At 33.7% G+C, this 27807-nt stretch overlaps 4 protein-coding genes across 5 annotated transcripts; all 4 read right to left on the bottom strand.

The window, feature by feature from the left end:
* Nucleotides 1-5491: 5491 nt before the first annotated feature.
* Nucleotides 5492-7563, bottom strand: LOC117906067 (cytochrome P450 CYP82D47-like). The gene is made up of 2 exons (XM_034819012.1): nt 6526-7563; nt 5492-6359 (listed from the first exon to the last, which is right to left on the bottom strand). Exons 1-2 carry the CDS (start codon nt 7504-7506, stop codon nt 5736-5738), a joined length of 1605 nt encoding a protein of 534 aa, XP_034674903.1. The 5' UTR covers nt 7507-7563; the 3' UTR covers nt 5492-5735.
* An 8198-nt stretch (nt 7564-15761) lies between these two features.
* LOC117907478 (cytochrome P450 CYP82D47-like) lies at nt 15762-17682 on the bottom strand. Its single transcript, XM_034821027.1, has 2 exons — nt 16777-17682; nt 15762-16552 (listed from the first exon to the last, which is right to left on the bottom strand). Exons 1-2 carry the CDS (start codon nt 17674-17676, stop codon nt 15929-15931), a joined length of 1524 nt encoding a protein of 507 aa, XP_034676918.1. The 5' UTR covers nt 17677-17682; the 3' UTR covers nt 15762-15928.
* A 3686-nt stretch (nt 17683-21368) lies between these two features.
* On the bottom strand, nt 21369-23576 carry LOC117906183 (cytochrome P450 CYP82D47-like). Its single transcript, XM_034819147.1, has 2 exons — nt 22595-23576; nt 21369-22083 (listed from the first exon to the last, which is right to left on the bottom strand). The coding sequence occupies exons 1-2, from the start codon at nt 23555-23557 to the stop codon at nt 21460-21462; spliced, it is 1587 nt and encodes a 528-aa protein (XP_034675038.1). The 5' UTR covers nt 23558-23576; the 3' UTR covers nt 21369-21459.
* A 1098-nt stretch (nt 23577-24674) lies between these two features.
* On the bottom strand, nt 24675-27126 carry LOC117905363 (cytochrome P450 CYP82D47-like). 2 transcript variants are annotated; one of them, XM_034818275.1, is made up of 2 exons: nt 26160-27126; nt 24675-25485 (listed from the first exon to the last, which is right to left on the bottom strand). In XM_034818275.1, the coding sequence occupies exons 1-2, from the start codon at nt 27120-27122 to the stop codon at nt 24871-24873; spliced, it is 1578 nt and encodes a 525-aa protein (XP_034674166.1). In that variant the 5' UTR covers nt 27123-27126; the 3' UTR covers nt 24675-24870. The 2 variants fall into 2 exon arrangements, with proteins under 2 accessions (XP_034674166.1, XP_034674167.1); XM_034818276.1 differs by having other exon boundaries at nt 25383-25485; nt 26090-27126.
* Nucleotides 27127-27807: the final 681 nt, after the last annotated feature.

The raw sequence follows: 27807 nt of genomic DNA, 5'->3' as shown, positions 1-27807 counted from the left end.
ATCATTGGCCCTCCATAAGCTAATACCACTACCAGGAACCCAAATGGAGAGTTCACTGATGCCAACAATAGCCGTCATTGTGGTTTGATCCTTTGAATCTCTAATTTATTTATGTAAAGATCTTTTTTCCAAAATTTTAGAATTATTTCTATTGGTTACATTGCATTATTCTTCTACTGAGAGTTTTTGGAGTTCTACGAGATCAAGGTTTTGAAGTTATGTATGTTAGGGTTTTTGGAGTTGTGGGGGTTGGAGAAGATTGAAGGTGGAGAGTTCTTGGTTTTGCCACGAGATTTGTTGTCGAAGCCTCCTCGACTTTTTCAGGTTCTAATATTTGGGCTGCAAGGTTCGCCATTTTCTCTCTTTGTTTTTATTTTTTTTTATTTTTATTTTTTTATGTGTAATGTTGTTTTCTCTGTTGTTTGATTATCATTACTTCACCAACACCTTTGATTATGGTTTTCCAACCTCTTCCACATATTTCTTTCATTCATTGAATTTGGGTTTGGGTGAGTGTTATTTTATTGATTTGTTGTTTTTGGGTTTAGGTGAGTGCTACTGGATGAAATTTAGTCTGAATGTCTATGAAATCAAGTTTTTTCTTGTGATTTGATGTGAGTTTTTGCTTTTATTGAATATCAGTTTTGTGCATTTATTTTAATTTGATCTTTGTGATGAAGATATATCTTTAAATGTGAATTTTTGGGTGTCTTTTATTGTTTGGTATCTAGGAAAATTTAGAAGAAAAAATTGAGTTTTATTCTAGTCTTTGGAAAGGAAGAATGAAAATAATATATATAATGTATGGTTCTGAAAAGCTCAATCGAGTGCAGACTTTCTTAAATAACTGATAAATTTAAGTTTCAAAATTTTATTTAATTTTCCATTTGTGAAATATTCTCGGAAAGTTGTATAGAAATTTGGGTGTCTTTTACACTCTCTTTGGTTGCCAAGAAAATTGAGGGAAAGGAAAGAAATTTATTTTTGAATCTTTTAAATTTCTCAAGTCATCCATTAATAGTCATAATAGGATTTGTTAATGGATGGTTTTTATTTTCCAAGTACTAGATAATGCAAAATCTAACATTGATCAGAATCTCAATTCTTTTCATTTTTGTCTTCTTGTTCAGCAAAAAGAATATTATGCTTTTGTTGATTCTCTTACAACAATTTCTAATTGGGTGGATTATGTTTCTTTATTTCTATAGATGCAGAGAAAAGCGAAGGAAGGAGGCATCATGCCTCCAAGTTGTGAATAAGAATTCGACAACCATGGATGAACTATTAGTGGAGGAGAATGATAGGTTGCAGAAGCATGTGTCATGGCTGTGTATGAGAACAATTATTTCTGCCAACAAACTCAAAATGTAAGGACTTAGGTGATGTTTCTTTTTTTGGCTTAATTATAAATAAAACTTATATATAACTTAATACTAAATAATGTTTAATAGTATTAAGTATTAGGTTGTTTATTTTTTTAATATTTTATTTCTATTAAGTATTAAACTATTTGTTTTTCATATACTAAAAACCAATATCTTAATATTTTAATGTATTAACAAATCAAATTAAATTTTGTTGGTGAGGGTTGGGGATCGCCGGTTGCAATTGAGACTAGAGAGATATAAGGGATGAGCTAAGGTTAGGTGTCAGGCGTCGGGTTGCAATCTTGATTTGGAAAGGTTTAAAAAGCTTGTTTTTTCTATTTAGTCAAAAAAATTTATAAATGCAATAATAATTCATAAAAAAACTGAAAAAATAAACAACTTAAATTTTGAAAGCAAATTGCTTTAAGCAAAAAGCCAAAAAAACAAATACCACCTTAATCTCTTTCTATTTATTATTATTTTTTAAACCATATGGCTTGCTTTCTAAATGATAAATACTTGTTTAGAATTAAGCATATGGAATTAGTCCAATTGAGGAAAAGTTATAGTTTGTTTGGTTCCCAAGTGATAGAAAGAGGTCATATCTTCAAAATTTCAATTTATTTTCTTGGCATCCATGGACAACAAATTGCATAAACCCTACCATTCTTTTGATTTCATATTATCTGAAATATGGGGTTTAAGCTATTTCATATTATGGATTATAGTTCTTGATTTTCTTATAAATTCTTAATTTTTTACTTGAAACTCTGCTGATAGATTTATTTGGGACTGTTGTATTTTAAATTCTATAAGCTCATAAACCATTTTCTTTTACAGTTATTCTCTATTTTCTTGTATTAAATAGGAAAGTTATTTTAAAAGGCAAAGACCATAAAATTTTGTTGTCTATCCAAAACACAAATAATATTTTTCTTTAAATGTGTTCATAATCTTTCCCATCCAAAAATAAGTTGTTTTCATGCTTGAGGAAAAATTTAAAATGTGAAGATTTCCTTTTTATTTCTATATATGCTTTTCTCCATATCTCTTGTTATCTTTTTAGGATTTTGTGATAGATTTACTTTTACATGTGTGCTGATTATTGAGGTTGGTTAGCATGTGTTTGTAGTGTTTCTTTATGCCTAAAAGCTAGACTTTGATCTATATTGAAGAAAAATATAATAAAATTTTAAATTAAATTCTTATTTTTCTACCACAATCCTCCAATTTTCTTACTCTAAAATTGTATAAATTCTCAAATTTTTTTATCCTACTTCATTTTTCTTTATATTTTTGAAACCAATTAAACAAAAAATTAATTTGCCTTTGTATTATTTATTTTCTTTTTCTTACTATTTCTCAAGTTTCATATAAAATCTCACAAAAACTATTTATTTATTTATTTTATTTAAAATTGATTTTTCTCCTAAATAACCAAGTAATTACCCAACCAGGAGTCATACTTTTCATCACTTTCCCAACCAAGTAAGTGCCCAACTAGTTCATTTGCATTAACCTAATAACTATAAATCACATTACTCAATTGGTCAATCTTCTTTAAAGCTTTAAATGTGTTTGGATCCTTACATTGTACTAATCCAAATCCTTTCTTAAAGCTTTCATTCTTCAAACTTGTACTCTTATGAGGTTTTGGAAGAGTTATTGAGAATAATTTGCTCATTGTTTCAACTCCTCTAATCTCTAACACTATTTTTTCCCATTCCGAAGATTAAGGTTGGAAAAATCTAACTCCAAATAAAAAGTAAGTTCTATTGCCTTAGTTATAATAACTTCATAGTTATAATATTAAGTATGATTAAACCCAACTTAATGTTCATAGCTAACTGCTTTTCTTTCAAATTTTAAAGTCAAAATTTGAGATGCTTTTTTCTGAACATCATCATGCTTAGGAAGAAGTTGATTCATTGTTGCTTTCATAGTATAATAAAGAGTCACCATTCTCAACCCAACTACCTTCCCCTTATTTGTCCTTGCTAATTTTGTTTAGGTAAATTTTCATCTTGTTGAATATTTATTTTGGGTTAGTTAATGTTTACGTCATGTTTCATTTATCCTCTTATTGTTTTGGGGTTTTATGATTTGCCACTTTTAATTTTTGATATTATATCATATTTGGAAATATATTACTCATAAATTACAAGCTTCTCTTATTATCAAAATAAACAAAAATCAAAGGAACCGGAAAAAAAAAAAAAAAAAAACTAGTTAAATGAAAAAACATATAAGAAATTAAAAATAAAATTTTGATCATAACATAGTGATAACATGATGGTTTTCATCGTGTTTGGACCTTGGTATTTTTTTATTTATTGTTCATTATAGGACTTATTCTTGTATTCAAGAATACTTTAAAAGTTCACCATTAAATGTCCTTACAAAATAGCCCTAACTCATATACACACTTTATAATAAGCGTTTAATGCATATTTATTCGCTTAGAGTCTATGAGTTTATTAAAGATTTAATTTAATTATTAATTTATACTAAAAATACAATATTTTATCTCATAAAAACAAAATTTATTTCTTCTATGTTGTTCAATAAAATATCAAACTTTTTAAAAAAAATTTAAGTACATTTTTTCCTTATTTTGGGGAAAACATAATATGTTAGTTGAAATTGTAGTTCAAGTATTTTGTTGATAGAGTACAAATTTATTTATTTAGTTTCAACTCATTGGTCTCCTTAATGAAATATTTTGTATGTCTAGTTTTACTTTGATGAATTCTTTATGAGGTCTTTTTTGAAGTAATGTTCTAAAGGTGCAACGTAGAGATGATAATGGAGAGCTTTTTATCTACATTAGAATAATCTGTTATATTTTATTTTGAAAACACTTCATAATATAATTTTTTTGTTCTTATAATGAATTGAAAGTAGCACAATCCATATATGTAAGAGGCTAAGACGATTCATGTAAGCAAACTTGATAAGCTAAATTAATTTTGTGAAAGTTATAATTTCATTTATGCTTATTATTTATTGTATGTATATATAATTTAGATGTTTTATACTCTTCCTTATTTTTATTTATAGGTTACAAAGGAAACTTGTTTGCTAAAAGAAGATAAACCATTGTGTTAAAGAAGACGAAGTAAAAAACCATGAAAATTACATCAATGAACCATTAGGAGGTTGAACTATGCTTTTAAATATTATGGTTTATTTTAGTAGTCTTGGTACCAATGTTTGTCCTATGTTAGAATTAAAAATTCTTATTGAAATATTTTGATATAATTAATAAGTTAATGTGTAATTAATATATATAGGTGGTTACATTAATTGTTTAAACTAGGTTAATATATATCAATATTTGGATATATTTTAATTAATGAAATTCAATTTTATTTTATTAGTTGTAATTGTTTTTTTAATTTAATTATATAAAAAATCAATTATTTTAATAACGGAATCAAAATATTATTTTTTTAATAGAATTGTTCAAAGATGATGCTTTTATAAGTGTCATTGTTAACATTAAACAAAGAAGACATTTTTAAAAGTGTCATTAATAAAACTAAATCAAACATAGCGTTCACATAAGTGTCAAGAATGGTAATTTTATACAAATTATTTCAATAAAAAATGTTCAAAGATAACACTTCCACAAGTGTCAGTGTTGACATTATTCAAGGATGACATTACTTAAAGCGCCATTGAAAGCATTAATAAAGGATGATGCTTCTTGGAAGTGTCATAGTTAATTGTAACATTTAATGACACGACAGAGATGACGCTTCAGGGAAGTGTCATATTTTACCTTTCTTGAGTTTAAAAAGTATCATTATTTCACTTTTTTCTTGTAGTGATATTGGCCTAGTGTCATCTCTATAAGAGACTATTTTTGTGAAAATAATTGAAGAAAGTTATCGTTGTCATTTTTTTTTTATAAAGAAAATTGGCTTGAAATCGTCTCTTTGATAGATGATTTTTATGAAAATTTTGAATTTTTATAATAAGATTTTTATTTTATATAAATATCAAACATTGAAATATAATATGTTTTTTTATTTCATTAATTAATTTTTTTTTACAAATTAAATATAGGAGAGTACATTATATGACATCATAACATATAACATATATTTTACAATAGAGCATAATTAAAAATAATATCTAAAAACATTAATATCTTACTCAATACCACCAACCAAACATAATCTCAAACATGGAAAGCTGGTCTCAAAGTATATATGTTTGTTGGTCCTGCACTGAGAATTAACATTTTCTTACTTTCCAGCTAATCATCCATGATGATATCTGGGAGGAACTTCCACAAGAAGGGATAAGATTTATCAGTACTTGGAAAAGAAACCCAAATATATCAGTGAATGGACACTTCATTTATTCATAAAGATCAGATGACAGGCGTGGAGCAACGAGGACTTCAAGAGGGGTGGCTTTGAGGTTGGTTAACCCAATGCTCTCAGTCATATCAACTGGTTCATCGGACATGGTTGCAAACTCAAACCCTTGTATCAAGCTGGCCAGTGTGAATTGCATAAATTGTAGACCAAAGGATATACCGGGGCAAATTCTTCTACCACTCCCAAACGGAATCAATTCAAAATGTTGACCCTTGACATCAACGTCCTTATGAGTTGTGAGAAATCTCTCTGGCCTGAACTCATCTGGATCTGACCATATACTTGGGTCTCGATGAATTTTCCAAAGATTGGCCAGCAGGCGTGTGCCAGCTGGTATATGGTAGCCACCCACGAGACAGTCCTCCGTTGACTCGTGTGGTGCTGTGAGTGGACCAGCTGGATACAAACGCAGGGTTTCCTTGACGATAGCATTGAGGTAGGCCAGGTTTTTCATGTCCCGTTCCTCAACTTGCCTTTCCCTTCCTACATGCAAGTCCAACTCCTCTCGAGCCGTTTTCAATACTTGCGGCTTGTTCAATAGCAAAGAGAGAGCCCATATTAAACTAACTGTAACAGTGTCAGTGCCCCCTGCCAGAATCGTCTGCAAAGCAGAAATAAGTTGTGATCAATTGTTCCAAAATACTAATTTAAAAATGTTTCTTCATTTTTACTTAATCCACAAGCGGTGATGAATAATATAAAGAGAGTGCATGCTCCCAATAATTTGCTCCCTTATAATGGATAAACTAGGTAAGAAAAAAACTTACCAGGCATGTAGCTTTGTTAATGGTATCGGCATCGAAACCCTTTAAATCTTCGTCCGTAGCCATGTCATCTAACATGGACAGCATCATATCCATAAAATCCTGGTTCCCGTCCGCCTGCTCAGATGATCTCTTTGATTTATGTTGCTGTAACCAGCTCTCAAGTAGATGGTCTAGATCTTTTGCAGTCTTCCTCATGGCCTTCTCATAGCCTCCAAAATCGAACCACCTCAAAAGAGGAAGAGCATCCGACACCAAAAAAGTACCCATCAATTGGAAAAAATTCCTCACCAGTTTGTGGCACCGCATCCTCTCTTCCTTGCTGCTCGAATCTCGCCCCCCTGAGAGCATTCTAAGAACCATGTTGAGGGATAGGTCCCCAAACCAATCCTTCATCTCCACCAACACCATGTTTGAATCACTTCTTTTATTGATCCATAACTCATACAGCTCTCTTATTGACGCCTTCACCTCTGATATCCAGACGTGTTTCACAATCTCAAGTCGTCTGTTTGAGAGAAGCCCTGTAGTGACTATCTTGCGTACTTGTCGCCAGTAGGAGCCATATGGGCCAAAGCCGAACATGGCATAGTTGTATCCCAGGACCTCCACTGCTATTGATTTGGGCCGATTGGCAAAGACTTTATCGTTGGTGGTAAAGCACTCTTTTGCCATCTCCCAATTACTCAGCATCAAGACTCGTTGCACACCGAGTTTGATTAAGAAGACTGGCCCGTACTTGTCGGCCATCGCCCCCAAGGTTTTGTGGGGTAGTTCAGGGCCTCCTAACAGATGGAGGTGACCGATCACAGGCCACGCCCCGGCGGCTACCGGAGCTGTTCTTTTCCTCTCAGAACTCTCTACTATCTTTGAAAAATAGTAGAGGAACAGAAAGGTGAACATGGCGGCCATGGCAATCGTTGAAAATGGAAGTTGGAACTCCATGGCTGCTGATTCAACTCGTGGGTGAACATAGGATTGCATTTATCTCCGGCTAAATTATACAAGCAATAACGACAAATAAGATGGAAAAACCAAAGGTTTTTTTGGCTTTGCTTGAGTGATGCAATCCATTTCAGTGGATAATATCAGTCTACGGACATAAAAAATAATTTGATTAATTAAAATAAACTTTCTACCTTCTTGGCAATGTAAAATCTCTCACTTCCTCACAATTTTTTTTTTTAATATTTCTTATTCATCCAACTGCGCTCTATAAATATTATAATCAAGACAACAGCATATTTTAGCAATGTCATTTTTGTCAAAATCCAATGAATATTGGTCAAAAGACACGAAGCATTTGTCTGGACTCTGGAGGGAAGGATGTTACTGGATCAGATTTCAAAGGAGTGATCTCTGTCCCTGCCTGACTTTTGTAATATAAACAATATCCCCTAGTGCAAACCAAATTAATTACGGCCACACAAGCATCCAAGAATGAGGACTTAAGGGCTGCTTTATGCCGACTATCAACATCAATCAGGCATATCTTTACCTTGTGCATCTGAGATATGTGTAGTGGGAAGGATAGGATAAGATACGTGTGGTTGGTTCTTTAAGATACCATACTTATATCTAGCATATGTGATGAAATATATTAAAATATAATTTTTAATAGGCTATGAAATATATTAAAATGTAATATATCTAATTGAATATACTGTATTATATTATATTTATATTTAATTTGTAAAATAAATAAAAAATAATATAAAATTTATGTTATTTTTAATATTAAAAAATATAGTACATTCAAATATTTTCTATTTAAAAAATAAAAATTTTGTTATGTTTAATAATATTTATAATTAAAATATTTAAACTTTATAAATGTATTTTTTAATATTATGTTATTAAATATTTAAAAATAATTTATATATCATATATTAATATTATTTTGTAGTTTTTTAATCATAAATTTAATTTATAACAAAAAATTATTTTATAATATGAGTATATTAAAAAATAAAAATTTAATAAAAAATAAATTTTTGATTTATAGGATATGTATATTTTATATCTTATCACGTGATTAACATATCTTATAAGATAAAAAAAATGTTAGATAATATATTTCATTACTTGTCATATTTATATTTGATTGAATATAGGATACGAGAAGTTACTGTTAATCAAATATTTGTTTGTTTATTTTTATAGTTTTTTTTTTCTCCTCATATTATGACAATTGCACCCGTACCCATGATTAAAAACAGCTTTCTTCTGATCCAGCATGAAAGGTTAGATTGCCATAAGTAAATTTATATATAGAAATAAGTACTCATGCAACTCTATTACCCATGGAAGAACCGACTATACAATATTTATTTTTTTGGAATTGCTTCACGTTATTATAAAATTAATTTATGAGAAATCTTATGTTGGATGCAGGCTTGATTGCCAATGTGCTGTAGGCACTCACTGCCATTCTGAAAATACTCCAAAGAAAATGCTTGGCCTTCTTTTTCTTCTATTAACCTTGGTTGATCATCAATTAGATAAATTACTTAATTAAAAACTAAATTTATATATTATTCATGAGTAAGAGAGGGCACTGGTATATTTATATTTAATTTTAACAAATTTCTATTAATAGTAGAATTTATAATTTAACTAGTTTATAAAATATATATTCCCTACCACATCTAAATACTGCTTATGATTAAAATTTCACATAACTAATAACAATTTATAAATTTTGTTGAATAGGAAAGAAAATTAGGACCATAACTTGAACCGGTTAGAAGGCTAACTTGTTTCAAATCCGTTCATCAAAATGTACAACCTACACCAAATTAGCCTAACTTGAAATTAGATTTGAAATTCTCAACCCATTCCAAACCCAAGGCAAACTCGAGTTCTTATAGCTCTTACGGGTTTTTACAAATTATCATATATAATTTCTAACCCATTTATACCTTTCTCACGGGAGTTCAAATTTTGAATTAGACACAAGTCTAACAGTTGGACGCACCCAAGCCCTAAGGAAGATTAAGTGGATTCAATTTTCAAAACCAACTTTTTCTCACCACTAAACCTAACTATTTTGAAACTTTTGGCAAAGGAAAATGATTATCTTCGACTTTTTCTTCAAAATTTTTAAAGGTGACTTGTTTTTGTTAAAACTAAAATAAATTATTGGTATTGAGTCTTCCTTTTAAAGTAATTTTAATTATATTAATTACTTTTAGTAGATTTATTTCACTTTTATTAATAGTGATTCCATCAACAACATTTTTACATAAAATCATTTATTATTTGAAAATAAGAACTTATAAATTAGTAAAGGGTTCTTTACTTGCTTTATCAACTACAAAAGCATAATATATGACCATTTTTAAGATTGTTGATGAGGCGATTTAATTACATGGACCAGTTGAAAACTTGGGTGCTATCCAAAAGCATATCATGAGTATGTTATGATAATTAAAGTGTTATTCACTTAACTAAAAAATAAATTTTTTAAGCACATACAAAGCCTATCGATGTTCAATTTCACTTTCTATACAAAATGATTAATAAAAGAAAGATTGAATTTAAAAAATTGAGACCATGAGTGTTAGAGATGGTTAGATTGTTAGTTATGGATTAACGGCCCTAAGTTTGTTGTAGAGATGGTTGCAAACTGTTGAAACTAATTTCTGGTAAAGCTGTGTAAGATACTCTGTTTATAAAAGCAAAAACAGAGCATGGTGAAAAACACTTACTGATCAATTCCTGTTCAAGAAGATGCTTCTCTTATTCTTTGCTTCTCTTCTTAATATGGTATCAGAGCAATAGAGAATAGAATAGTGGAGACCTTTTGTCCAACTCAACTATGGAGGCTTCTTCTTCTTCCAGTTTAAAATTCGTTCCAATCACTTTTAACCATACAATCTCAGTGAAGCTGGATAACGACAATCATCTTTTATGGAAGCAGCAGATCATGGCAGCCATTAGAGGACACAAGCTTCAAGATTTTCTTGATCCAACCAAGGAAGCTCCACAAAAATTTCTCTCAAATCAAGATGAAGCGCGGGGGAAGATCAATCCAGAATTTCTTGAAAGAGAACAACAGGATCAACTTCTTGTGTCTTGGCTTCTCTCCTCGATAACAGAGAGTCTTCTTACCAGGATGGTAGGATGTGATTCAGCTGCTCAGATTTGGCGAGTGTTGGATCAGTATTTCGCTTCTCAAACCAGAGCCAAGATCTCTCAATACAAGACTCACTTACGGAATACCAAGAAAGGATCTCTCTCAATCAACGAATATATTTTAAAAATAAAGAATAATGTTGATAAACTTGCCTCTGTTGGCTATATAATTTCTTTGTCTGATCATATAGAAGCAATTTTCAATGGCCTGACTGAGGAGTATGATACTTTTATAGTATCAGTGAATTCAAGGACAGATCCATATACTATAGAGGAGATCGAGTCTTTGCTGTTAGCACAAGAGGCTCGTATTGAGAAACACAACAAGGAGTCAGATTCAGCTTCACCAATAGCTAATCTGACCACTTACAACAGGAGGCAGAATCGAGGTGGCTATAATGGATCCAATTTTAATCATCAGAATTTTAATTCAAGAACTGGAAGAGGACAGAACTCACAATCCTCTAGAGGAAGTTTCAATGGTAGTCGTGGTTTTCAGCAGCAGAACATTGGTGGTCGTGGTGGTCGTAATGGAAAACAATCCTGGAATTCTAATAATCGTCCCCAATGTCAGTTGTGTGGAAAGATCGGTCATGTAGTTATACAGTGTTGGTATCGTTTTGATGAGAATTTTGTTCCACAAACTCAATCTAACTCCACCAACAATCCTGGAAATCCTATGGCTGCAATGCTTGCTACTCCTCAATCGGTTTATGATACCAACTGGTATCCTGACTCGGGAGCAACAAACCATGTTACACCAACAATCAGCAACCTGATGACATGCATGGATTACACTGGAAATGATCAAATCCACATGGGAAATGGAACAGGTTTGCAAATTCAGCACATTGGTCAATCAAATTTCTGTTCAAAATTCAACTCTAGAATTCTCTCATTAAAACAACTTCTACATGTGCCTTCTATTACCAAAAATCTACTCAGTGTCTCTAAATTCTCCTCTGATAATAATGTGTTTTTTGAGTTTTATCCTAACTATTGTTGTGTGAAAGATCAGGTCAACAAGGCAATCCTAATGGAAGGGAGAGTTAAGGATGGTCTCTATATTTTTGATCCATCACAGTTCACTCCAAATATCCTACAGCAACCTTCAAGAAGTCAAGAGTCTCAAGGATCTTTTCTGTCAAAGTCTGTTAATCAATCTTGTTCAATAAATTCTGAGCTTGTAAACTCAAAAATATCCCTTTGTAATCTGTGGCATAACAAATTGGGTCATCCTTCCTTTCAAGTTGTACAAACAGTTATGTCTAGTTGTAATCTGTCTTCTGTCAACAAAACAAATTTTGATTTTTGTTCTGCTTGTTGCTTAGGAAAAATTCATAAGTTCCGTTTTCCTACATCTACTACTGAATATCACACTCCACTCCAATTAATCCATACAGATTTATGGGGACCTTCACCAACACCTTCTTTTCATGGCTACAAATATTACATTCTTTTTACTAATGCTAAAACCAGATTCACTTGGATTTATCTTCTTAAAAATAAATCAGATGCTTTTCCAACATTCAAAAATTTCAAGAGTCTTGTTGAACTTCAATTAGGACTCAAAATTAAAGCCATACAGTCCGATTGGGGTGGGGAGTTTAGAGCCTTCATTGAGTTTCTCAAAACTGAAGGTATTCACCATAGAATTTCTTGTCCTTCAGCTCATCAACAAAATGGTTTAATTGAGAGAAAGCATAGACATGTAGTAGAAAATGGGCTAACTCTTCTAGCAAATGCTTCCTTGCCTCTTATATTTTGGGATGAGGCCTTCAGAACCTCTGTTTTCTTGTTCAATAGATTACCCACACCATTGCTTCAAAACAAGAGTCCTTTAGAAGAGTTGTTTAAAATAAAACCCAATTACTCTACCTTAAAGGTTTTTGGGTGTACTTGTTACCCCAACATCAGACCATTCAATAGACATAAACTTCAATTCAGATCCACTTGTTGTACTTTTCTTGGTTATAGTCTTAACTATAAAGGTTACAAGTGCTTGGACTCAAATGGTCGAATTATCATGTCTAGAGATGTAATTTTTGATGAAAATTCTTTTCCCTATGCTGTCAAAAAGTCTTCCCTATCTGATTTGTCTTCTTTCTCCAAGTCCAATGTGGAGGTTTTTGCTAATCCACCTACCATTCCTTTGTCTTCTTCCATTGATCCTTCTCCTCAAGTGCATAATTGTCCCTCTCTTTCTCCTCTTCCACAAACTTTTATTGACCATAGTCCTGAATTGGAACCACCTATTTCACAACCCAACTTGGATTCTAATCATCCTTCCCAGGTGGTTGCAGGTCCCCCACATCCTATGCAAACCAGGGCTAAGTCAAACATTTTTAAACCAAAAGCATATATGTCTTCCCGTGAACCAGCTACTGTAGAAGATGCCTTGCAGCAAGAACATTGGAAATCAGCTATGCAAGATGAATACTTGGCCCTAATGAGGAATGAGACGTGGTCATTGGTTCCCCTTCCTGCAGATAGACATGCTATTGGCTGCAAATGGGTGTTTAAAGTAAAGGAGAATCCTGATGGTACAATTCAAAAGTATAAGGCAAGACTGGTGGCCAAAGGGTTTCATCAGGTAGCAGGTTTTGATTTCAATGAAACTTTCAGTCCAGTGGTAAAGCCTACCACAATTAGAATCATTCTCACTATTGCTTTGTCTAGACAATGGGGCATAAGGCAACTTGATGTAAATAATGCCTTTCTTAATGGTGATTTGAAGGAAGAGGTGTTCATGGCACAACCCCATGGTTTTCTTGATCCTAATCATCCTCAGTATGTTTGCAAGTTGCACAAGGCTTTATATGGCTTGAAGCAAGCTCCTCATGCGTGGTTTGAGAAGTTACATGGAGCCTTACACTCATTTGGATTCAGCTCAGCCAAATCTGATCAATCTCTTTTTGTTCGAATCACTCCTAGTCATTGTATGTATCTTCTTGTGTACGTAGATGACATTTTAATTACTAGAAGTGATTCAAAAGAAATTGCAGCCTTAGTTTCCAGTCTACACAACACTTTTGCCTTGAAAGATATGGGGGAATTAAACTATTTTCTTGGTATCCAAGTGACCAAGACTACTGCTGGTTTGCATTTGTCACAGAAGAAGTACATTATTGATTTGCTCTATCGAGCAAAAATGCAATATGCCAAAGGGATCAGCACGCCTCTGACCAGTGGACAAAAGCTCACAGCCTTTGGGAGTGACTTAGTGAAAGATGTACAACTTTACAGAAGCATTGTAGGAGCACTGCAATATGCTACAATCACATGACCAGAAATTGCTTATGGTGTGAACAGAGTATGTCAATTTATGCAAGCTCCTCTTGAGTCTCATTGGCAAGTTGTGAAAAGAATTTTGAGATACCTATCTGGCACTTTAGATTATGGAATTTACTTGAAGAAAGATTCAGCTACTCTTCCTCTTATTGGATTCTCAGATGCAGACTGGGCATCAGATCCAGATGACCGGCGTTCTACTTCAGGTTTTTGTGTATTCTTAGGCTCTAATCTGGTCTCATGGCATTCTAAGAAGCAACACATTGTGTCCAGATCAAGTACTGAAGCTGAATATTGCAGCTTAGCGAACCTGGTAGCTGAAATGACTTGGATAAAGGCACTTCTTGAAGAGTTGCAGGTTTCTTGTAGTAAAAGACCTGTCATCTGGTGTGATAATCTCAGCACCGTTTTACTCTCAGCCAATCCAGTTCAGCATGCTCGAACAAAACATATTGAGCTGGACATTTACTTTGTTCGTGAGAAAGTTGCCCGAGGAGAAATAGAAGTTCGTCATGTTCCAGCACAAGATCAAGTAGCTGACATCCTAACCAAAGCTATCTCAAGTGCAAGGTTCAATGAATTACGTAGCAAACTCAAAGTTGAATCATTATCCAACTTGAGGTTCCAGCACAAGATCAAGTAGCTGACATCCTAACCAAAGCTATCTCAAGTGCAAGGTTCAATGAATTACGTAGCAAACTCAAAGTTGAATCATTATCCAACTTGAGTTTGAGGGGGGATGTTAGAGATGGTTAGATTGTTAGTTATGGATTAACGACCCTAAGTTTGTTGTAGAGATGGTTGCAAACTGTTGAAACTAATTTCTGGTAAAGCTGTGTAAGATATTCTGTTTATAAAAGCAAAAACAGAGCATGGTGAAAAACACTTACTGATCAATTCCTGTTCAAGAAGATGCTTCTCTTATTCTTTGCTTCTCTTCTTAATAATGAGCGACCTATAAATATGATTACTAAGATGGGGTGACAATCAAGTTCAAGCATTGTTTGAGTTAATGTTCTATGAGTTTTAATACCTTTGGATAAATGGCATTTAGAGGGTTGTGTAGAGGAGGTGGTCGTTAGTTCATTTATTACAAAATATTTAAATTCTAGAAATTGGTTTCGGCCAATATTAGTATGAGAAAAGTGTTTTGGTAAGCAAGAGCTTCTAAGTTTGATATTTTAGTTTTATAATTTTTAAATTTGAAGTTATTAGATTGATCGTCATCACCCTAGGACATGGACAAGACATTCTTATTGGACCTCATAAATATTGTATTTCTCTCTCTTTTTTTTTTTTTTTTTTTTCTAATATTCAAAGTTAGTTTGCATTATATTTTATTACATAGTACAACTATATATTTAAAAGTTATAAGTTTCAACTTTAGTGCATGTTATTATCCCAAATTAGTAAGTTTATAAGCTAGTTTATTTGTCTCTCTATATGAATATGGGGTCACATGTGAGGAAAAGCGATTCAGAATTTTAATTTCTATATTAATTAATTTTAAAAAGTTGATTAAAACCATTAAAATTTTATATTTGTTGGATTGTTTAGAGGGATTGAAGAAAATAATGCTTTATTTTTTTTATTTATTAAAAATACAAATAAAAATAAAGATCGATGCAAAGTAAATTAAAATTAATATTTGTTTTTCATTTTTTATAAGCTACCACCAAGAAGTAAAATACAAATAAGATTCATGACATTCAATCTCATATGGAGATAAATCCAAAAATTGTTAGGTCCGCTAGCATGAGCAAAAATGACGTCATGCTGTCTTAGTTTGCTTGTAAAGCAGAAACAGCAAATTCTGAAATTAGCCAATCCGAATATTTATATTTTTGTAAAAGCTGGGAACAATTTTTAACAAAATATCTGGACTTAATTTACAGAGTCTAGAGTCGTAGAATGTTAATTCGAAAAGAAAAAGGAAGATTCATTAATTCGAGGATAACCAGCTCTTACTCATAGAGATTTACTCATAGAGATTAGAAGAGAGGCGAGGAGTGAGAAGAACGTCAAGCGGGGTGGCCTCGAGGTTGGTTAACCCAATGCTTTCGGTCATATCAACCGGTCCATCGGATGCCGTTGCAAACTCAAATCCTTGAATAAAGCTGGCTAGGGTGAATTGCAGAAATTGTAGAGCTAAGGACACTCCAGGGCAAATTCTTCTTCCACTTCCAAATGGAATCAATTCAAAATGCATACCTCTAACATCAACATCCTTATGCGTGGTGAGAAATCTCTCAGGCATGAACTGATCAGGATCCGACCATACACTTGGATCGTGGTGAATCTTCCAAAGATTAATTATCAGGCGCGTCCCAGCGGGTATGTAGCAGCCACCTACAACGCATTCCTCGGTGGACTCATGTGCCGCTAGAACTTGAACAGCTGAATATAAACGTAGAGTTTCCTTGATGATAGCATCGAGGTAGACCAGGTTGCTCATGTCCCGTTCCTCAACTCGCCTTTCCCTTCCCACATGCAAATCTAGCTCCTCTTTGGCTTTGTTCAATACGTGTCGGTTGTTTAACAGTAACGACAGAGCCCATGTTAGGCTAACTGTAACAGTATCGGTGGTCGCTATTAAGACATTCTGCAACATACAAATTTGATATAACCCTTTAATACACGGTCTTTCTATAGTTAAAATACATTTCTCAAAATACATAAATATATATAAATTTTATATTATATCATATCATTCAACTAGTAATTCTCCCTATTTCACATCACTTATTTTTTATTCACAATTAATATATACGCACAATCACAGTATGCTCACCTCTACTGGGCTTTTTTGGTTGAAGAAAAACATACCAGGCATGTAGCTTTGTTAATGATATCGGCATCGGAACTCTTTAAATCTTGGGCCCTGGTCTCATCATCTAAAATGGACAGCATCACATCCATAAAATCTTGGTCCCCAGTGGGCTGCCCAGAAACTCTCTTTCGTTTATGTTCCTGTAACCAGTCTTCAAGTAGATGGTCTAGACTTTCTGCAGTCTTCTTCATGGCCTTCTCATAGCCTCCCAAGTCAAACCACCTTAGAAAAGGGAGAGCATCCGACACCATAAACTTCCCCGTCAACTCAAAAAAACATCTTATTGCTTTGTGGTACTCCACTCCTTCCTTGTCACTAGAAAATCTCTTTCCGGCAGTCATCCTTACAGCCAAATTTAGGGCTAGATCTCCAAACCATCGCCTCATCTCCACTGATACCATGTTTGAATCACTTTTCTTAGAGACCCATAACTCATGTAGCTCTTTTATCGTTGCCTTCACCTCCGATATACGTACCAGTTTCAGCATCTCCAGGCTTCTGTTTGAGAGAAGATGTGTAGTGACTATCTTGCGCATCTGGCGCCAGTAGGAGCCATATGGGCTAAAGCCGAACATGGCGTTGTTGTAGCCCATAACCTCCACCGCTATTAATTTGGGACGATTGGCGAAAGCTTTGTCGTTGGTAGTAAAGCACTCCTTAGCAATCTCCCAATTACTCACCACCAATACTGGTTGCGCACCAAGCTTGATAAAGAAGATCGGCCCGTACTTGTCGGCCATAGCCCCCAAGGTTTTGTGGGGCAGCTCAGAGCCTCCTAACAGATGGAGGTGACCAATCACAGGCCATGCCCCGGCGGCTTCCGGTGCAGTTCTTTTCCTCTCAGAACGCCTTAGTATCTTTAACAAATAATAGAAAGAGAGTAGAAAGATAAACATGCTGGCCGTGGTAATTGAAAATGGAAGATGGAACTCCATGGCTGCTCATTCAATTCGCGGGTGATGATGCATATATGGGATTTTTTTAACTTATGCAAATGCAAAGGGTCAAATATGGATGGGCATGGGTTGCCCTCTTAGGTAGGTCCCAGGGATAAGCTTGAAATTAAAACAAACGGATTAAGGACAAATTTAGATTTTTTTAAAAATCGGGGTAGATTTGGTATCCTGTCATAATTATACATATAATTAATTTTAAAAAGTAATTTAATTAATTTTTTTATTTTCTTATTTTTAACACATATAAAATAATAAAAAAGTTATTTTTCAAAAAAAAAAAAATATTATAATATTTTATTTATTTATAAAATACATTTATTTTTAATATAATTATATTTTGTTACAGATTTAAAAAAAATTAATTTTTTAAAATAAAAAAAAAATTAAACATGGCAGTACAAAGCAACTATGAGACATTCTTATATCTTTTTTGTGTGGTTTAATTTTTCTTTATTGAAATGATGAGAATTAATTTATATAAGGATATGGTTGACAGTCAAGAATCCATCTCAGTACAAAGCAATTTTTCCTGTAAAAAATATATAATAAGACACTTGATGAAGTAAGGGCTCGTGGTTTAAGGTATATATATAAGGAATGAAGAAACATGAATTCCAGAATCAATAGTTGTATCTTATTTCTATTTTTTAAGTTATGTTTGGTTCCCGAAAAATACTAAGGAAAGAAGAAAAATGTAAAGAAAAATTATTTTTTTTATGTTTGGTTGTCCTATGAAAAATATTAAAGAAATTCAAATATAATTAAAAACTTATGTATTTTTAAATTATTTAATCTTTATATCGATGAGTTAAAATAAATAAAATAAATTTGAAGTAACAAAAAAAATGATTTATTAACTTTTAATCTAATTTTTTTTTTCCCTTCACTTTTCATTTCCTTCTATTTTTCCTTTGTATTTTCTTTCTCTTGCATTTTCCTTCAAATTTTATGGAAACCAAACATAGCCTTATAATATTTGTTATGGTATAATAAAAATTCTTTTATTTGTAAATGTAGATATGGTTAGTCTAACTATGTTAAAACTTTATGTAGTTTTGTGTTAATTGTTGTATTTATGTGTTACTGAAATAACATTGTTTGCATTAAAACTTTTGCTAACATAACAATCTGGTATTAGAATTTAGGATGAAGATTTTTGGAAGAGCTAAAGAAAGTAGAACTTACAAGAGGATGACAAAGAGAATTTTAGTTGAAGGTAAAGTCGATTGTTCTCTCATTATATGTGATACAAAAAAAAAGGTCTGTCATGGAGAGATAAAATATTGACTCAATCAAATTCAATCCAAGGTGAAAATTGTCGAAAAAATGTTTCAAATTCTTAATTAGTATAAATTTTATTTTATAAAAGAATATTATATAGAATATTTTTTAAGTTGATATATTATTGTAATATTATATGTTCTTATAAAATAAAGAAAATTATTATAAATATGTTTATAAATATTCTAGATCATAAGAAAAAAAATGTAATTATAAGATGGAGCTGAGTTTGTAACTCATGGTTCAAAATATAGATATAAAAAATGAGATGTTTTAAAAATTCAATAATTATATTTGGTTTATATTATTTATAATATTTCTTATAATATAATAAAATGATTCTTTTTTATTTATAAATGTAAGTATGATCGACCAAATCATGTTAAAATTTCATATAATTTTATATGAATTATTTTATCTTGATATTCTTAAACTAATATTATTTACATTTAAACATACATAATATAACAAATATTATTTATATTATAAAAATGATAAGATACAACTTCTTTTTGGTCGTATTTAGCAAGGTTTTATTTATTGGTAGAAAAAGAAATGAAAAACCGAATCATCAAAAGAAGGAGAAAGATGCACTCAACGTGGGATGTTGCAATTTGCAAAAAGTAAAGTCAAAACGTCAAGGAAATAGAAAAGGACAATATACTAATGCTAAGGTTGAAGGGAAAGCTAAGGCTCACCAAGAGAAAGGCCAAAATAGACTTTTCATACTCCTTTGAACCAACAAAAGACCTTTCAACTTTTTCCGAAGTTCAGTTTCATCATATAGGTATACAACCAATTCTCGAACAACTTTTTCTAACGGCCTCTTCTCAGTCAAGTTTGCGTATAGAGCTGTGTAAGAGGAAGGTTGGAGAAATCAAAAGAGAGGTTTTATCTGATCATTCAGGGAATCATGTTACCATACACCAATCCCCCCCAAAAAAAAGAGTTTCTGATGTTAGATTAATTTTTGTAATTAATCTATAATTTGGGCCACACATGTAAATAATTAAAATGTGTGTGCTATCATTTAATTAAGCCTAAATATAGTGATCTAATTAATAATTGATTAATTGGCTTAAGGGTATAATTGTCATGAGATTATTGTGTAGATACCATTAGATAATTATTATTTCTATGAGGGGCAGAAATATAATTGTGATAAAATTAAAATTGCCCTACCAGTTTATAAATAGGGTTATGGTCCCCATTCTACCACTACGCATTCCAATTTCCGAAAATCCTCTCAGAGAGAAATTGACACAGAATCTAGTGGCCAGAATTGGAAGACCATCTCAAGGGTTTTCTTCTTATAAAGTTTTCTCCTTTAATGGATTCAGGTATGTTTCCGCTATTATTTTTTTACTCATTTTTAATCAGGAGTTTCCAGTATATATGAAATTAGGGTATTTACCTTGGTTGAGTTATAACAAGAAATATTCCAGTATATATGAAATTAGGGTATTCACCTTGGTTGGATTTTCAACATCTGAATCTTTATTTTCTATTTTTCAATTTAAGCGTAAGATAGGAAAAAAAAAAAAAAAAAAACCTTTACACTCAAATAGTGATTTTCCAAAATTATTCTTTGTTTTGTCTCCTGTGTTCACCATTCGCCTCTCCCTTCCTCCCCACTGAAATCGGTCGACACTTTGCCGGCATCATCACCGGCCGCCATTCACATCTGTTGACAATCTCTCCCTCTCTCCTTTCCCTTTCTCTCTTTCTCTCTTTCTTTCCCTTTCCATATCACCACCGCCTCCACTACTAGCGACCCACTGCTCTTGCTGTCTCTCATCGGCGGCAAAACCGGGCAGCACTTTGTCGACGTCATCACCGACCGTCGCTCACATCTCTCTCAGGCCGGCAACCTGTCCCTCTCTTCCTTTCGCTTCCCTCTTTCTCTCTTTTTCTTTCCATTTCCACATCACCATCGCCACCACTGCCAGCGACCCACGATTGCTGCCGCCTCTCACCGGTGGCAACTGATGCCGGTGAAAGGCGGCAGCAGCAGTGGGTCGTTGGCAGTGGTAGCAATGGTGATGCGGAAAGAGAAGGAAAGAGAGAGAGAGAGAGAGGGAGGTTGGAGTATGAGCGGCTGGCAGTGGTGATGTCGAGAAAGGGGGAAAAAGAGAGGAAGAGAGAGAAATAGAGAGAAGCGAGAGAGGAGGAAAACTGTACGACCATTCGATGATGGCGCTGGCAAGGTGACATTAACAGATTTTGGTGTGGTAGAAGGGGCAGAGGGTAATTTTGGAAAAAAAATTATAATTACTGTTTGAGTGTAGGAAAGCATAATTTTTTTATTTATTTTACACTTAAATTGGGTTGGTGTATGGTCCCTTTTTTTTCAAAAGAATTTAGTTAAACATGAAGGTAAAAGACTGCAGCATATTAACTCCAACACTTTATAAGGAAGCTTTCCATCGTTATGTTTGGTTTTCATTTATAAGAATTATAAGGCAGGCGAGGAGCTATGAGAATTTCAAGTGGGGTGGACTTAATGTTTGTTAGTCCAGGAATCTCGCTCATATCGACAGGTGCATTTGATGGAGTTGAGACCTCAAATCCATGTAAGAAACTAGCCAGTGCCAAATGTAGCATTTGAAGGGCAAAAGTTATTCCAGGGCATGATCTTCTACCTGCGCCAAATGGCAGTAGTTGGAAATGCTGACCCCTAGCATCAACGTCTCTGTGGGTGGTGAGAAATCTCTCTGGCTGAAACTCTTCAGGGTCTAACCATACACTTGGATCCCTATGAAGCTTTGAGAGGTTCAACACTAGTCGGGTGCCTTTAGGGACATGGTAACCACCAATAATGCAGTCTTCGGTGAATTGGCGTGGTCCTGACAGTGGTCCGGGAGGACGTAGTCGTAATGTCTCCTTAACAATTGCTTGAAGATAGACCAACTTGCTAATATCCGATGCATTAACTAATCTTTCTTTGCCAACATGGGTATCCAATTCCTCTTGAGCCTTCTTCAAGGTTTCACGATTGTTTAATATCAATGAAAGTGCCCATGTTAGGGTAACAGTCATGGTGTCAGTACCTCCTGAAATCAGAGCCTGCAAAACATAAAAGCCAGAAATTGAAGACACATAAAATAAATGGCTGCTTCAGGTTCAGCAATAGGCCTAATGGGATCGACTCTCTTCTCAAGTTGTTTTTTACATATTACAACCTAGTGTGTCTTTGAAACTGGTTAAGTAGGGGGTGGACAGGGCAATTTCACGGGCTAGCTACCTAGCTAGCTAGATTTGAACAAAATGTTAATGAAAATATTGTTTCTGCATTTCAAATTAAACAAACCTTAAACCATGGTCTTTAATACGCCCCTTCCTAACATTTTGACCTTTAACAGGAATTCATTTTAGACCCTAACAATAAGTAATCCAGAAATGTACAAAACCTACTTAAAAAGCATTACATCGGGATTGAGAGGCTTCACCATAAGAAAAATGCTTCACTATCAAGGTCTACTCCATTTTTATTAGAAAAAGAAATAATTATGTGCAAGCAATTTCAAGAAAATTATGTTTTCTACTTTTATATATAAAGGGGAAAACTTTGGAGTACCATGGAAGTGGCTTTGTTGATGGTATCAGCATCGTACTGAGGAAGGGCTTTGCCGTCGAGGACTGAGAGCAACACATCCATGAAATCATGCATTCCATTATCTTCACCCCAATCTTTCCTCCGACGGTGCTCCTCTAACCATTCTTGAGCAATGCTGTCTATTTCTTTTGCAGTCTTCTTCATGGCCTTCTCGTGTCCTCCCAAGTCCAACCATCCGAGGGAAGGAATCCCATCCTTCACCACAAAGAGCCCCAGCAAACGAAAGAATTCCCTAATGGCCTTCTGGCACCGCCGGGCCTCTTCCTCCTCACCGCCGGCTCCAACACCAAAGTATCTTTTTCCAACAACCATCCTTAAAATCACGTTCATAGACAAGTCACCAAACCATTGCTTCATCTCCACCAAAACATGCCCCAATTCGTTCTTCTTTTCCGCCCAGAGCTTGTACAGTTCTTTTATGGATGTCTCCACCTCTGAGGCTCGAACGTCCTTCAGCAACTCTAGGCGACGGTTGGAAAGTAGCTCTGTATTGACTATCTTTCGCACTTCACGCCAGTAAGCATCGTAAGGGGAGAAAGCGAACATGGCGTAGTTGTAACCCAGATGTTCTGGGGCTAGCAGTTTGGGACGGCCGGATACAGCCGAGTCATTGGTGGTGAAACATTCTTTGGCCACCTCCCTACTACTCACCACCAATGCTCGATGCACCCCGAGCCGGATAGTGAAGATCGGTCCGTACTTGTCGGCCATGGTTCCCAAGGTTACATGAGGGAGCTGTGACCCACCTAAGAGGTGTAGGTGACCGATTATTGGCCATGCACCAGCTGCTTCAGGTGCTATTCTTCTCTTACCAGCTCTGGATCTCCGTACTAATAGATAGTATGAAAGAAAAAGTATGCCAAGCACTCCGATCGTGGTAACATTTAGGTATTGAAGAAGACTGCTGGAGTGTGGCACCGCCATGGTTAGATCGATCTGTCGGTGTTTTTCCAGCTTAAGCATCTATCTATACTACCATATATATTTCGAGATGTTGTAACGGGCGTGGCCCAGTAGGTTTGACTTTCGTAATCCGTCCAAAATTGCTTGCATCTGCTATGATGTTGCGTAGATTACTTTTATTCAAAGTATATTATTTTATGAAGGAAACTGCCCTTCTTCTGACGAATGATTGCCAACAAGATCCTCTCCATGATCTTTGAATTTATATAATACGTAGCCGTCAATAAATAGAATGCTATATCAATGGAGCCACGTTACCAAAAGGATCTTCCGTGATCTTTGAAATGAATTAATTATATGCACCGAGGGTCATGGGGCATATGTTAACTTATGGTTTAATATTTAATTATGTCAAGGTGGTTGAGATTAACGTTCACTTCCGGGATGAAACTTAATATTTATTATTTAATAATTTAATTAAATTGATTTTAAGTTAAATTATTAAATTAAAATTTATTACTTATTTATTACTTTTAATATTAGGATTGTTTAATAGAATTAACTTAATATTTATTTTAAATTATAAAATCTATATATTTATCTTCATTCATTTTAACTAATATTTATATTTTTACTCATCTTAAATAATAATAATAAATTTAGTTGTTAAATATTTACATTTAAAGTATTGTAAATAAATTACAAAAATATTTACTATAAAAGATGAGTTGTAAATTCAAAGTCATAATTGTAAAATACGGTTTTATTGAACATGGATAAGTGAAGGAAAAAAAAATTGAGATAAAGAATAAATTAATTATTTTAACTTAGTACTAAAAATTATTTTTTCGATTTTAAATTATGACATTAAGTTATTTTACCAAATATTCTTAATCTAGTTAAGACTTAAATAAGTCATTAATTAAGCCATTATATTGATTTACCAAACATCCTCTAAGTATGTAATAATAAAATTCTTATATAGGTAATATTTTTAAAAAGGCTATGTATTACCTGTTTTGGTGAAAAAAGGGAAAAAAAAGTGTCAATAAACTACACAAAATAGAGAAATAAAGTTAGACTAAGGTTTATATATATGTTCAAATTTATGATGCTAAATTTTAAAAGGCTGGCCAAATAATATATAAGACTATACTTTTATTGGAATAGATTATAGTTTAGTTTACCATACATCATTTTTAGTCCAAACTATTTTTAATACACTCCTAAATCTTATCTTATGCATCTTAAGGCTAACTCAAGATGTCTTTCAACTAAGACTAGCCAGCTAGGCCAGCTTTGACCTCTTCATTTCAATATTTTAGTTGTAAAGACTATAAAAAAGACATGCGTGGAGAAATGAGAACTTCAAGTGGGGTAGATTTCATGTTTGTAAGTCCAAGGCTCTCACACATATCAACTTGTGCATTTGATGGAGTTGAAAAGTTGAACGCCTGTAAGAAATTGGCCAATGTTAAATGTAGCATTTGAAGAGCGAAAGCTATTCCTGGACATGCTCTTCTACCGGCACCAAATGGTATAAATTCAAAATGTTTTCCTCGAGGATCAAGGTCCTTATGGGTGGTTAGAAACCTCTCTGGTTGGAATTCTGTTGGACTCATCCAAATTCTTGGATCCTTTTGGATTTTGGAAAGATTCAATATTAATCGGGTGCCTTTGGAGACATGGTAACCACCCAAGGTGCAGTCCTCAGTGAATTGACGTGGTCCTCCAAGTGCCGCTGGCGGATATAATCGTAATGTCTCTTTAACAATGGCTTGGAGATAGACCAATTTACTAATATCTTGTTCATTCACTAATCTTTCCTTGCCAACTTGAATATCTAATTCCTCTTGTGCCTTTTTTAAGGTGTCACGATTGTTTAATAGAAGAGAGAGCGCCCAAGTTAAAGTGACGACTGTTGTGTCGCTACCTCCTACAATTAGAGCCTACAAAACGCAAAAGATAACAACTTAAGATTACGCAGGTGATGAGACAAAATTAATTGTTTGATAGCATGTAATGAAACTCTCTTCAGACACTATTAAATAGTATGGCCTAGTACAAAAATAACAGTATTTTTTTTTTCCATTTTCTCCTATGGTTTAAGAGAAAAATTCTAAACCAACCATCTCTTACATAGGTATATTGCCCAAACGATATATGCCATCTCTTTACAGGATCTTCAAGTTTCTTATTCAAGCAAACATGATTAAACTTATGATTTTCAAGATCACTTATTTTCTACAAGGGAAATTAAATATAACTTCCGAAACCTAGATAACCCCTTATTGCTGACCAAAATGAAAATTAGAAGATAAAGTATTTTGCAACTTGCTCAAAAATAAAATTACAAATTAAGCCGTTTTTAAAAACATCATATTTAGTATTCCCTAGAAACATGTCTCAGTTTATCAAAGGTGTTCTCAAAGAATAATTTTCTGAAATCAATTCTTTCAGCAGTATATATATTTTTTAATTTTATTTTTAAAAAATAAGATTTAATATTTATTTGATTATTGCAATGTAACACTTCAAAATTAAGAGAAGTACCTATGGAAATAAAGCTAGCCCTGATAATATGCAAATATATATGATATGTGGGTGTTCCAATAATGTATACCAGGCATGTGGCTTTATTGATGGTATCAGCATCGTAATCACCAAGGTTTTTGCCATCAAGAACTGACAGCATCACATCCATGAAGTCTTGCGTACTATTAACTTCACCGGAGTCTTTCCTCCGACGGTGCTCCTCTAACCATTCTTGAGCAATACTGTCCATTTCTTTTGCTGTCTTCTTTAGGGTCTTCTCATGTCTCCCCAAGTCTAGCCATCCAAGAAAAGGAATAGCGTCCGCCACCGCAAAGAGCCCTGACAAATGACAGAATTCCCTGAACACTCTCCGGCACCTCTGCGCCTGTTTATTTTCACTTGTATCTGAAGCACTGAAATAACGCTTCCCTGTCACCATCCTAAGAATTACGTTCAGAGTCAAGTCTCCAAACCACTGCTTCATCTCCACCGAGACAAGGCCCGATTCATTTTTTTTCTCTTCCCAGAGCTTGTATAGCTCTTTTATGGATGTCACCGCTTCTGAAGCTCGGACGTCCTTCAGCAGCTCTAGGCGGCGGTTAGAGAGTAGCTCTAGGCTGATTATCTTGCGCACTTCACGCCAGTAAGAACCGTACGGAGAGAAACCAAACATGGCGTAGTTGTAGCCCAAATGTTTTGAGGCTAAAAGTTCGGGACGCGAGGATGCAACCTGGTCATTGGTGGTCAAGCATTCTTTAGCCATCTCCCAGCTACTCGCCACCAAAGCTCGATGCACCCCAAGACGAATTGTGAAGACCGGCCCATATTTGTCGGCCATGGTTCCCAAGGTTACATGAGGGAGCTGTGACCCACCTAAGAGGTGTAGGTGACCGATTATTGGCCATGCACCAGCTGCTTCAGGTGCTATTCTTCTCTTACCAGCTCTGGATCTCCGTACTAATAGATAGTAGGAAAGAAAAAGTATGCCAAGCACTCCGATCGTGGTAACATTTAGGTATTGAAGAAGACTGCTGGAGTGTCGCACCGCCATGGTTAGATCGATCTGTCGGTGTTTTTCCAGCTTAAGCATTTATCTATACTACCATATTTCGAGATGTTGTAACGGGCGTGGCCCAGTAGGTTTGTCTTTCGTAATCCGTCCAAAATTGCTTGCATATGCTATGATGTTGTGTAGTTTACTTTTATTCAAAGTATACTATTTTATGAAGGAAACTGCCCTTCTTCTGACGAATGATTGCCGACAAGATCCTCTCCATGATCTTTGAATTTATATAATATGTAGCGATCAATAAATAGAATGCTATATCAATGGAGCCACGTTACCAAAAGGATCTTCCGTGATCTTTGAAATGAATTAATTATATGCTCCGAGGGTCATGCGGGCAAATGTTAAGTTATGGTTTAATATTTAATTGGGGGCGGATCATATTTAGATGTCAAGGTCGTTGAGATTAACGTTCACTTCACGATAAAACTTAATATTTATTATTTAATAATTTAATTAAATTAATTTTAAGTTAAATTATTAAATTAAAATTTATTACTTATTTATTACTTTTAATATTAGGATTGTTTAATAGAATTAACTTAATATTTATTTTAAATTATAAAATCTATATATTTATCTTCATTCATTTTAACTAATATTTAAATTTTTACTAATCTTAAATAATAATAATAAATTTAGTTGTTAAATATTTACATTTAAAGTATTG

This window comes from Vitis riparia, chromosome 18, assembly GCF_004353265.1.
Source record: "Vitis riparia cultivar Riparia Gloire de Montpellier isolate 1030 chromosome 18, EGFV_Vit.rip_1.0, whole genome shotgun sequence".
NCBI lineage: Eukaryota > Viridiplantae > Streptophyta > Magnoliopsida > Vitales > Vitaceae > Vitis > Vitis riparia.
This window is presented reverse-complemented; position numbering and strand designations above follow the sequence as displayed.

Coding starts and splice junctions, on each gene's coding strand:
- LOC117906067 (XM_034819012.1), bottom strand. CDS start 7,506: ATGCAATCCTATGTTCACCCACGAGTTGAATCAGCAGCCATGGAGTTC. Junction 6,360..6,525: donor TTAACAAAGCTACATGCCTG/GTAAGTTTTTTT, acceptor TCTGCTTTGCAG/ACGATTCTGGCAGGGGGCAC.
- LOC117907478 (XM_034821027.1), bottom strand. CDS start 17,676: ATGTTTATCTTTCTACTCTCTTTCTATTATTTGTTAAAGATACTAAGG. Junction 16,553..16,776: donor TTAACAAAGCTACATGCCTG/GTATGTTTTTCT, acceptor TGTATGTTGCAG/AATGTCTTAATAGCGACCAC.
- LOC117906183 (XM_034819147.1), bottom strand. CDS start 23,557: ATGGCGGTGCCACACTCCAGCAGTCTTCTTCAATACCTAAATGTTACC. Junction 22,084..22,594: donor TCAACAAAGCCACTTCCATG/GTACTCCAAAGT, acceptor TATGTTTTGCAG/GCTCTGATTTCAGGAGGTAC.
- LOC117905363 (XM_034818275.1), bottom strand. CDS start 27,122: ATGGCGGTGCGACACTCCAGCAGTCTTCTTCAATACCTAAATGTTACC. Junction 25,486..26,159: donor TCAATAAAGCCACATGCCTG/GTATACATTATT, acceptor TGCGTTTTGTAG/GCTCTAATTGTAGGAGGTAG.